Source organism: Anticarsia gemmatalis, chromosome 2 (assembly GCF_050436995.1).
Source record: "Anticarsia gemmatalis isolate Benzon Research Colony breed Stoneville strain chromosome 2, ilAntGemm2 primary, whole genome shotgun sequence".
Classification (NCBI taxonomy): Eukaryota; Metazoa; Arthropoda; class Insecta; order Lepidoptera; family Erebidae; genus Anticarsia; species Anticarsia gemmatalis.
Window position 1 is genome coordinate 6,301,153 of NC_134746.1, and position 12,245 is coordinate 6,313,397.

At 35.0% G+C, this 12,245-nt stretch overlaps 2 protein-coding genes across 4 annotated transcripts; one reads left to right on the forward strand and one right to left on the reverse strand.

The window, feature by feature from the left end:
* The first annotated feature begins 2,063 nt into the window (after positions 1-2,063).
* LOC142981381 (TAR DNA-binding protein 43-like) lies at positions 2,064-5,510 on the forward strand. Of its 2 annotated transcripts, none has more exons than XM_076127271.1 (3): positions 2,064-3,536; positions 4,351-4,464; positions 5,106-5,510. In XM_076127271.1, exon 1 carries the CDS (start codon positions 2,186-2,188, stop codon positions 3,533-3,535), a length of 1,350 nt encoding a protein of 449 aa, XP_075983386.1. In that variant the 5' UTR covers positions 2,064-2,185; the 3' UTR covers position 3,536; positions 4,351-4,464; positions 5,106-5,510. The 2 variants fall into 2 exon arrangements, with proteins under 2 accessions (XP_075983386.1, XP_075983393.1); XM_076127278.1 differs by having other exon boundaries at positions 2,064-3,431.
* Positions 5,511-8,036: 2,526 nt separating this feature from the next.
* LOC142981372 (uncharacterized) lies at positions 8,037-12,131 on the reverse strand. Of its 2 annotated transcripts, none has more exons than XM_076127259.1 (7): positions 11,789-12,131; positions 11,304-11,433; positions 10,851-11,075; positions 10,338-10,530; positions 9,726-9,946; positions 9,280-9,475; positions 8,037-9,194 (listed from the first exon to the last, which is right to left on the reverse strand). In XM_076127259.1, the coding sequence occupies exons 1-7, from the start codon at positions 12,129-12,131 to the stop codon at positions 8,610-8,612; spliced, it is 1,893 nt and encodes a 630-aa protein (XP_075983374.1). In that variant the 3' UTR covers positions 8,037-8,609. The 2 variants fall into 2 exon arrangements, with proteins under 2 accessions (XP_075983374.1, XP_075983364.1); XM_076127249.1 differs by having other exon boundaries at positions 10,338-10,533.
* Positions 12,132-12,245: the final 114 nt, after the last annotated feature.

Sequence of the window (12,245 nt, forward strand, 5' to 3'; positions counted from 1 at the left end):
GATATTGGTAGGTACCTACTTAAGTATAAAATATTTCTAACTAGGTGGTATACAAAACTATGAATATTGTTCTTAAGAAAACCACAAATAACAAAATCTATTCCATTTATTATGGTAAAGTTTTAAATAACCATCAAAGTATAAAGTACTTAGTCCAATCAATAGGTACGTATTAAAGGACGAAATTTTTGGTAGTGATATCTATTTCGTAATAATTAAAAACACCTTACGTAAAATAAGGTTGTAGTCGGATTCTTCAAAAGAAAAATAAAATAAATCTTACAGTATTCATTAAAATAATTATTGTTAACGGGAAAAAAATAGGGATTTAAAGGACAGTCGCAAATATAGGCAAGAAAAACTTTGAACATTAGTGTTTAAAGTTTTTCTCCACTATACCTAGCCAGTCTAACCACCATAAAACGATAGCATTACGTACTGTGGAGCCCTCTACTATTGCACAAAGACAGTAAACCTCTGGGCAACGAGTTCTTCAATCATACAATCGGTATTATACCTAATTTGAAATGAAATTAAAGTAGGTATCTAATTCATTTGCAATAAGTAATTATCTAGTTTAACCCGGGGCATAATGAAACATCCATTTTTATTTGGATTGCCTGATGTGTCGGCCCACTGTGCAGGTTACACTAGTCTTGGTCACTAAGCAGCAGAAGTCACTGGGTCTCGAACTATAGGTCGAGAATTTAAAGTAGGTAGGTATATCATGTATTTCTGGAACGGTGTAGGTATGTGAATTAAAATTGAGTGGTTTGTAGGTATCGGCAGTAGTCCAGACCTGGTTCGTTGGGCCAACTGTCTGCCTTACATCCTGTATTAAACAGTATAAGTAGCAGGTACATAATACCTTCTAAGTTCTAATTGCCGATAGCGGAACACGGATGTAAGCAGCGTAAGTTAAATCGAATAAGTATAGGAATTCAAGATTTAAATTTAGCAAAATGTAAAAGTCAAGATTCAAGGTGAACAGGTAGTGACGGGACCGTTCCAGTCGACACTACGGCTATATTGCCGTTTTATGTATATTGACCAAATGACCATCTACCTGTGATATTCAAAGATTGACATATCAATGTAGATTTAAAGTCATAGTTCATGAACAACAGGTGCCAAGAATTTATTGTTATTCTAAATCGGATATTGTTCTTCTAATTTATTGTCTTCTAAAATACTTTTTGAGGGGGATTTCTTAACCATGTCTTGGCAATAACAGGATCTGGACACAGCTGCGGCTTTTCCCACATTGGGCGTGCACGTTTCTCGCACGTTCGAGCGACGTTCGCGCTTGAACTTGCGTGGAACGGTGGAACCTCATGCGAGTTCTGCGTGGGCGCAGCGTTCGCACTGTTCACGGGCTGCGCGCTGGTGGAACGCGACTGTCACGCGACGCTCCCGTAATATGCACGCTCGGTGGATGCGTACACCCTAAATGAGGGAGGTTTCAACTTTCAGCTGTGTTTATCTAAATCTTGTTATAGAGGCTACTGTCGATACAGTAAAAAGGAGAGTAAAAATAGGAGATAAAACACTTCTTTGACTATTCAACATAATTCAAATTACACATATATAAAGGGTGTAGTCGCTAAAAGACAAAAATAGTTGAGTAGGTATCGAAGGTTTGCGTAGCCTTGTGTACGAACTGTACGAAGGGCCTAAATATGTCTTGCCAGCCTTTGAGCTATATTGGATTGACAGCCAATGTTGCCTACTTTACATCTTTGTACGTAGATCTACGTATTTTCAGCCTTTCCTGACAACGAACTTTTGTTGCAAATCTACGTATTATATATTATATAGCTAAAATAATTTGCATCGAAAAAACTATTATATCTTTAGGCATATCGCAAAAAGAAAGGTGAATAATAGTAAAATAAACATACTAAATAATAAGTTCTCAGTTTAATTATTTTAGGCGGAAATAAAATGCAAATGTATTGTCTACATATTTTTATCTGCACTTTAATTTGCTATTTTTATTTCTATAGTTATAATATGTTTTATAAGGGTCTCCACGTCTTTTTTGAAGTTCGGGTTGACAACACGGGTTGGTGACAGCCGGCAGCCATTGCCGATTTGCCATCTTTGCTAGCTTTGCTGTCATTGAATTCTTGGCGATCGTAAATTGAGTATTTCGTATATACGTTTCTGATATCAAAGCTTCATTATGTGTTCTAAAGGCGGAAATTTTAATGGAGATTATTTCGAATATATTAAAGTAAGCGAAGATGAAGATGACTCTAACGCCGTTGAAATTCCTTGTGAGATGGACGGGACTCTCTTACTTTCAACCCTCGTGGCCCAGTTTCCCGGTGCTTGTGGATTAAAATATCGTCACCCTGAAAGCAAATCTATTCGGGGTATTCGTTTAAGTGATGGTAAACTACATCCACCTAGCGAAGTGGGTTGGTGCAAACATCTTTACATTTGTGTATTTCCCAAAGAAAACAAGCGTAAAATGGAGGATGTGTCTCCAGAAAATTCAGCTGCCAAAACCAAGCGTTTGGAAAAGAAACTGACGTGCTCAGACTTAATATGTCTTGGGCTACCATGGAAGTCAACAGAGGAGTCCATCAAGCAATACTTTGAACAGTTTGGTGAGGTTGTAATGGTACAGTTAAAGCGAGACAAAAATGGATCGTTTAAAGGATTCGGTTTTATTCGTTTCGCTACATATGCATCTCAAATGAGAGCACTGGCTCAAAGACATAACATAGATGGACGCTGGGTAGATGTTCGTATTCCTAATTCTAAAGAAGGTGTTGTGCCACAGATGCCTTGCAAAGTGTTTGTAGGAAGATGCACGGAAGATATGACTGCTGATGATCTTCGTGAGTATTTCTCTAAATTTGGAGAAGTAACAGATGTGTTTGTACCTCGTCCCTTTAGGGCATTTGGATTTGTTACCTTCTTGGATCCAGAGGTAGCTCAAAGTCTTTGTGGGGAAGATCATGTTATTAAAGGTGCTTCTGTTTCTGTATCAAGTGCAGCACCAAAGATTAAAACTAAGGCTCATCAAAATTGGAAAGATGATTCTTATGGCCCAAACAACTGGGATGGTAATCGCTCTGGCCCCTCTGGAGGCCCAAGCAACAATGGTGGCAACAGTAACATTGACTCTCTCAACATGCAAAACTTGGGAATAAATCCTAATGGAGGTCCCCCAGCTAATTTCAATTTGCCAATAAGCCTTGTGGCCGCAGCTCTTAATCAGGCAGGCTGGGGAGGCTTTTTGGGTGGACCTGGTAATTCTGGGCCCAATAACTGGCAAGGTGGTCCACAACAAGGCAACCCTGGGAAAAATTGGAATGGTAATCAAAACTGGGGTCAAAATGGCCCACCCCAAGCTTGGAATCAGGGCGGTGGAGGTGGTCAAGGTTGGAATGGCGGCAAAAGCGGCAATTGGAACCAAGGTAATTGGCCAAGTGGTCAAGGAAGCTGGAATGGCAATGGTAATGGTGGTGGATCTAGTTCTGGATCTGGCAGTGGGTGGAATAACAACAAGTCTCAGACATGAGGTGAGAACCCTGGCAGGCCATTGTTACAGAGATGAGTGTATGGTGGTTAGATTCTAAACTAAAGGTTATTTAAGTAAATTTATATTTCTTAAGTTGCGTAAAGTTATGATGTGATAGGATTATCACAGTATGATTTTATGGACGAAATAAGATCCAAATGATGATGTATTAGATGTAAGGTGACTAGAGTAGGCATTGTGTGTTATATTGTGATGTGTGTTGAGGACATGTTCAATAAAGATGTATGCTATTCTGAGATGGATGTTTAATTTTTAGTTAAGACTGGGTGGGTGATGTTTTTTTTTTACAACTTATTATATTGACTGTGAGAAATATTTAATCCAATTTAATACAGAATTGGGTGTGAGTGTACATCTGATTGTGGATGTGTTCTATTACTTTATTAAGGAGCTAATAAGTTTAGGATGTCAAGATGTCATTGGGTGTGCACAGCTGTGTGTGTATCTTGCAAGGGTTGAGTGCTGCACTCAATCTTGGAATGAGATGAACTATGTCTACACGCAGAGGAGTTGCGGTAAGTGAAGTGTGTGCAATCAATGGTATGGTCTGACATTTATCTATGTATGAAATATGTATTTGTTCTTTCTGTGCAGTAGCTATAGAAAATGGATAAATGGCTTACCAAGAGTGCTTATAACCAGTGTGAGTTTGACTGATAAGTCTGTGGTAACTATTTATTATTTTGTTTTATGGTACTAGGCATATTTAATAATGAGTTTGTGAAATATTTTTGTGATAATAATATATTTGCTCTAAATTGTAGATGGAAGTAAAGTAACATTTGCTTTTGCAGGTGCTCGAAAAGTGCTTCAGAGAACTAGCAACCGTCCAGGAGTGTGTGGTGTACAGTAACACTTGATGGAGATTTATACTTGTATTGAGGAAATACCTGTATCAAAAATAATAAGTAGGTATTTATTTATAATACTTATTTTGTACATAATCTATGCTACAGAATATAAGATTAGACAAATAGTACTATTATGAGTATTGCAAACATATAGAACTTTCAAAGTTTAATATAAATATTGTTTGAAGCATGTGTGCTTACAGCCCTGCGTTACCGAAATCTACACCAATATCTTAGCAATGTACTAATACTATTAATAGTATAATAATAGCAATGTAATAATTTCGCTACCAAATGAATGTGTATAGCAGTATATTTGTCGCAGTAAGATAGATAAGGCCGTAACATAGTTATATCCCTAGGGATATAATTATATGCCGTAACATAGTTATAATGAGAGTTTGAAGATGTCGCCGGAGCCCCGCTTCGCGGGGCTCCCCTGGGAGGTTTAAAAAAAAATAACCACGAAGGCTGAGGTGGGACCTCAGCCTTCTAACCTAACCTACCCATGTCGGTTTGCCCAAAACTTCTTCTTTATAACTATATTACGGTATATAATTATATCCCTAGGGATATAACTATGTTACGGCTTTATCTATCTTACTGCGACATATTTACTTATTAAGATTGTCTGAAAAATCTGTTTTATAATCATTGGAAGTATATGTATGACAGTAATATCTGTCTTTTGTTTACAGAAGGGAACCAAACCAGGCCTAAGCTGATAAATGGGCGATGGAAAACACCACAAGGCAGTCGAAATTTATAACATACTGTTAAGTCTGTGTCATTTGTCATCAAAAGCGTAGCAGAAAAGTACACAGTGGGAGTGGTTTCTCCGCGCGTATAAAATGTTTGTGATACAGTCATGTTTATTAACAGGATTTCAATTTTGAGAAAGCCTGCCACAATTTTACTGAAAATTGGAAATACTTAGGACTTGACCTAGGTTTTGTACGAGTAATCAACGCAGATTCTTGTGCCGCACGGCACTGCTGGTAACTAGATATCGTATGCCGCTACTTCCTAAGGCATACTGCCACATGTCCTGACTATTCCTGACAAGTTTTGTCAATAAATGTGTGATGAATATAAGTTCTTTGTTGTTTTATTCCATTTGCTTCAACCGTCTCTTATAACTGAAAGTAATATAAAAATGACGCCTTAGCAAACGTTTATCCGCCTGATGAACATTATCTGTTGGGAGAGTAAGATTCGAAGATCTGAAACACCTATGTGTAAACCAAAACACCCATGAAACTAAGTTTGCGAATGGGGCAGGTATCAGCTAGGACAATGGTAAAGCGATTTGAACAAAAGTAGTCTCCACCACAGAATACCAGTGTGACATCTGTAAGTACCCAGGTGTTACCAAACAGTACAGTGGTATACATGCCCTGGTTTTCCGTTACAGGTGCCTGTGCAGGTCGACCGCACGTCCTATAGTTATATATAATAAATAGTTATCAGGCCACCAATACGGATACAGGGGTTCCCAGCGTCATACAGGACAAAGCTCAGAACCTGTCATGTGTGACAAGGGACGACATTGCGGGTTATTGGAGGAATTGAATTTTCAGCAAATAATAATAACTACTCAGATTTGTCAACTAATACAAATATGAGTATTTATAGCAGTATTCATCTGATAATTTCTATTATTAAAATAACTTATTTATTGAGATTTCTCATTATTCAATTTATTTCGTATTACATCAAGTTCTGCATTAAATAGGATTGAACTGTGGCATACAATAAAAATTATGGCCTTCTAAAACACTATTTCATTTTAGAATATCAAATATTGGTATTATAAAAATTATATTATGTTGTAATATAAGTCAACTTTCTCATAAGAATAGTAATACAAGTATTGTAAATGTGAATGACGGTCACAAAATTACTCATGTTATCTTACGTCGATATCGGTCTATAAAAACGACAATGGACAAAAATAAACGGACCCTTTACTTTTCATAAGTTGTATATTGTTTGCAGTGTGGAAGCTTCCTATTATAATTGGATTCAAGAGCACCACATTATAAATACGTACACCTATACATTTTAAACTTAAAATTCTTACATCACAAGTTTAATCACAAGTCATGAGATCCATGGAAAGTCGTTTACGAACAAACCATGAGAATTATATCAAATATGACTCCGACGCTTTGTTTGCAATAAACGATCGCAGCTACTCGAGGTGCTGCAGGGCGCTGTACTCCGACTATCTGGCTAGTGTATCGTTATGAGTATAATGAGGAATAAAATATTTTTCCTTCTCACGTACTTATATTTTAAGCAAATTCGAGTAAAAAATAGATATATACAAATATGTACGTTCTTCGAAGTTTTAGGCAAAAGTAATATGACTAATATACATGACAAAATGAGAACGATTAAATAAGGTATGGCTCGTTTTCGACAAAACCCGCTGCTATCAACTCATTAAGACCCGAATGCGAATAGAATCGACATGGCCCTTATTGCATTCGAGTTTACAGAATTGCTATGTAAATTACGATGGTCAATTATAGTCCCACAACTTAGTAGAAGGCCTTGACATGACGATTATAATTGATAATTCTATGTATTTTCAAAATACAGTAGGTGTATCAAACAAACCACCGTCAGCTGCATTCACCTGCGGGTCACTAATCGGGTAGATCTAAATTCTGAATTTTGTTTTCCTCCGCTAGCGAACCTGCTATGTTACTAAGTTGTTAGACTATAATACAGATTCTACAGATGGTAGACCGTACCTTATACTTTCAACGAGTTTTGAATCTACTCTAGTCTTCATTTTCGTGGATATCAAACCCCTTAACTATCATGTAAGTGACGTAACCTAGCCGCAAATGTCCAGTTATTGATCAATACAACTTTAAAAACACTCATGTACATGGAACTACTTCAGTACGTAAAGTGTTACAGTTTCTAAGTCTTTTAATGAATCAGATCTACTTCTGCGTATAGTGGTTTATATCGAGAACATAAATCATCTAGGAACTATTTCAAATAATTGTCGAATTTGTGCGACTTGTGACTTTCCTATATAATTAATGTACAATTTGTCAATCTGTTCACTTACAGATCTTTTACAAAACCGAGTTTAACTCGTATTAACCGGCACTCATAAAAACATCTATTTACCTATTAAGTTTTAAAGCAAACCTACTATTCTAGTCTTGCATGTTTTTGTAGAGTCTAAACGAGTATTTACATAAACCGATGAATAGCCAAACAGCCGGTTAATGAAACACATCTCTATTAATTACATCAAGCATTATAAGTTGAAGAGCAACTTTGATTCGAGCGCCATAAATTTCGGAGTAATATCGGAATTTAGGTAACATGTCGTTGCATATTTTATTAAATTACTATTTTTTGCTGCATACGATATACATAAGATTATGTACTAGTCAATATTTTTGATGTTTTCACTAATTAATGACAATATGGCTAAGGTTAAGCAGAAAAACAGCTCTATACGATCACCTATTATTACAAGGTTGCCCAAAACAGTTTGACTGAAACTAGATTCAAAAAGTTTAATTAAAATTATATTTATTACCCACACACCATTGTATAGAGCTGGGTATTTATATACTTCCGGAATTATCAATTAAAATCGAGACTTTTAAATTACGCTATGACATGGCCAATATTCATACATTTAAAATCTAAGATTTCTGTAATCTAATTTTGTTTAAATTGAATAACCATCATGTGGTTCTATTGATAAATTGATAGAGATTGTTCAAATCATTATTTTCCATTTTTAAGATTACAAGTAGTATAACATCTATCTACTTATACATTTACATAAAATTTACTTAAATATAAAATAATCGGTGAGAAATACAAGCTGCAAGTTTCGACCAGTCTGAATTAAATATATCATAAATTCTGGAGAAGTTTGCTGATACAGGATACATCACTTTTATAATTACGTAACACGTTTCTACTTCTGAAATTTTAAGTTTAAGCCTAAACATCATATTATTTATTATTATTATATATTTTAAAGACATTGAAACTGCAAACTTCTCCATAGTCATACATAATAAAATTGACTAACACCTGAATCCAGCCAATCAATCAAAATGGCGATAGCAGATACAAAATAACAAATATAATTAAATAAACAACCACAGAAATTTTCTAAACTAAAAATGCTTGAATAAGAACTATGAGTTACTTTACACCTTAAGTTTTTTGGCGGGCCTGAGAGCATAGTTGAGAGTCACTTGTCGTTTGATGGTTGCCCGCCGCGGGTGCCGCCGTCCATTCCATTCCGCTTCCATTTTCCGAGCGAACTCAAAATCATTTTTCTCCTGTTCAATTAACTTTTCAATCCTAAGCTGCTCTTGCAATATTTTCGTAACATTACTACAATTCTTCAATGGACTAGACAAATTTTTTACAGCTAAGTTGACCTTATTGTTATTTAGCGTTTCTGTAATCAAAGGTGGACTGCTCGACTCTTTTTTGGTACTTGACTTTTTAGAATCACTTCTTAAATATGGCTTTCGCTCTGACGACACTTTCCTCTGCTTCATCTTGCCCTTCTTTGGTGTTGTTTCATTTTCATCTTTAGATATGCTCCCCATGGACCTTGTGCGTCTGAGGTTTGTTTCATTATTTAATTTGGTAATACCATCAACTTGTACTATCTGCTTATTTCTATTGGGATTTCTTTTGATGGGCAAGGCTGGTGCGACGCTGGGGCTTATGGATGTAGTTTTCTTAACTCTAGACCTTGTTTCACACTTTGTAACAGTTTCCTGTAAAATCAAAAACATTATTTCACGATTCATATAATTATTATTTACGGTAAAATACGGTAATAGGGTATAAAACTATAGTCACCTTTTTAACTTTCAATATATCAATTGCTATGACAAATGCTGATGGTAAGTTTTTTGCTAAGGACAAGTTGCGGAGGCGGCAGAGTCCTTCTAAATACTGCGCTCGTGTTGGTGATACGTCACAGGACGGCGAAGGCGGATCATTGTCCAATCGAAGCCCTGGAACGCGAATCGGTAGTCCCTTGTTTGAACTGAATCTGAAAAAAAATTATACCAATGTAAACTAGGTATATGTTAATTTATACTAGGTATGTGTAAGTTATATGTTTATCTTTAACAAGTGAAAAGAAGTATCAGATCCGGTTCATCCATTCAGTTTTTTACAGTACTTTTTCAAAGATTCATATCTATCACGACCTGTGCCTGCTTTTTTCCTTTAAGTTGACCATATGTTAGAACTAATGAATAAAACCATAGATAACACAGAATCAATTGATTGCAACATACCCAGTTGGAGAAGTTCCCTCTATTGGTTTGAAATAGCACAATTCCTGTCTCATAGAGTCCACACTGCCCGTCTCTACGTTTCTGTTCTCAGCTGCATTAATTTTATGTTGGAGTATTCCTGTATATGGCAATGGCAGTGATACAAGTAGTGAAGGAACTGAACCTTTTATTTTAACCTTCTCTTCCGAGGTAGTTTTATCTTTTTCAGGTGGCTCATTTTTCTGGAAACATTATCAATAGTGAATGGAGCAAATAGTTATAGGCATTGTAGCAAATGGAATTTCTTGGTCTCTGACTACTACTACTACTACTTTACATACATTATAAATATAAAAAAACAAAGATAAACAGACTTCATATTATTATAGTGACAGTAAGGAATTAAGCAAGGAATTTTAAAACTACAAATTGATATTCTTTATTTCAATGCAAATACATACAGAGGGAAAACAAGCTAGGTTTTCATAATTCCTAATGTTCGATAACTGTAATAACTTGTTTATATTCATTTAAAAAATCTAACTATAGCTTTTGGTTGGGCATACATTATTAATAAACATAGTTACTAGTCATGCGAATAACCTTAGTTAACTATTAATTGTTTATTCTTACCTTTTCTTTGACACTGTCTCCATTTTCTTTATTCCATAAACTAGGAGAATTTTTAATTTTTTTATCTATAAAGCTCTTAATTAGTTTACCATAACTGGGGACCATTTCAGGGGAAGCTCCATTGACAGTGTTGGTTGATTGTGCTTTTGGAGTGGAACCATCTGTGCTAGTATTATCATCAGTTATTAATGGACTACTGAAATAATCACACAACATAGATTTAGTTTTCAATGGATATACATCAAGATTTATACATTAAATATGCAAGAAAATATTTATTCGCAAGCAGTTTCATACATTTGTTTATATTAAACTTAATTGAAAATTCAATTTTGGCAATAAATTGCACTGAACCTAGTTTTGATATTATGTATAGCCTTATTGCTTTAAAGCTACTTAAGCTTCTAAATAGGTTAGGTAGGGATTCAAATATAACAATGAGTCTGTCAGATAATTATTTTTTTCAATGATATGATTTCTATTCTATATTAAACAATATATTAAGTAACTTACTCTTTTGCGGTGGGCGCTTGTATTTTAGACAGATAGCTATCTATTTTAGTAGCTTTTAATTTAGCTTTTGTGACAGTTGCTTTAGGAGCTAGCTTCCTAGGTGTGTTTGGTGGTGGAATAGTGTCCTTCACATGTTCCTGATGCATCTGTTGTGCTAAAATTTCATCTTGTTTTAATCTTTCTAGATATTTTTTGTTTGCCTCTTCTTCTTCTTCTTGGATTTTCCTAGAACATAATTTCTACAATTCATTTCAGGTTCAATAATTGTACAATCATCATGAACAATAACAAACGTTTGGAATAACATGGAATACAATCATTTTTATCAGCTGTTAGCAAAAAATTGCAAAATTTTGTATCCAAGCTCTTTTTGGTTAGTTTAATTTAGGTCAGTTTATGAAATGACAATGGTTGGATTTAATTAGTAAAAAATAGTAGGTATAAAGAACATACTTGATTAGTAATTCAGTCTCCTCTATGTGCTTATGTTCAAGCCTAAGACGTTCTGCTCTCAGACGTTTTAGTTCAGCCTCATATTCTAATCTAATCTCACCAGGTTCACTTAATCGTAGAATTGGTACTTCTGAAAAGTAAAACATGAACATAAACATACATTTCAATGGTTATAAGGATGGTTTAGCAAATCGGGGGCATCTAGGGGTATTTCTACTTCATATCACAAGGTGCCAGCAAGTACAGTACACTTAAATTTCTTAAGTTTACATCTGAGTTCAAATTCTTGGGTTCTAGCATTAGAGCAGTCCTGTCTTGCATGGCTTAAGACAACAATATACAAAAATAATTATAGACCATACATATCATACAATTACAACTACGTGGCTGATAATACAAAATAGTAAACAAATACAAATATACTAATACTTGGCATTAATAATATCGATTGAATAGTTTATACAGTAACATATGAAACTGTTTACCATCTGGCAAATGGACATCATCTCCTTTTGTTTTAGTTTCTATTTCTTTCGGAAATTTTGTTTGTATAAAATTCCAAAGTTCAACATTCACCAAATTCTTTTGTTTTGTTGCTGTTCTTAGCCAGGATCCGATTCGCAATCGACATAGAGGACAACACAAAGCGTTATTTTCTATGCTACCGTTAAAGCAACGTTGACAAAAATCGTGGAAACACGGTAAGGTAACAGGTTCTATTAAAACAGATTGACAAATTGAACAAAATACATCCTTTAGTTCTAATTTTTCTAATTTCAATAACTTATTTTCAATTTTAGACAGCCGCTTCTTTGACTTGGCCGCCATTTTTCACGATTGTTTTTTCTTTTTTTTTATACTCAATATTTGGTGTTCAACGCTGCGAAGTCGACATTTTTAGCATAAAACTTTACCTTATTATTTTATGACTAAACTAAAATA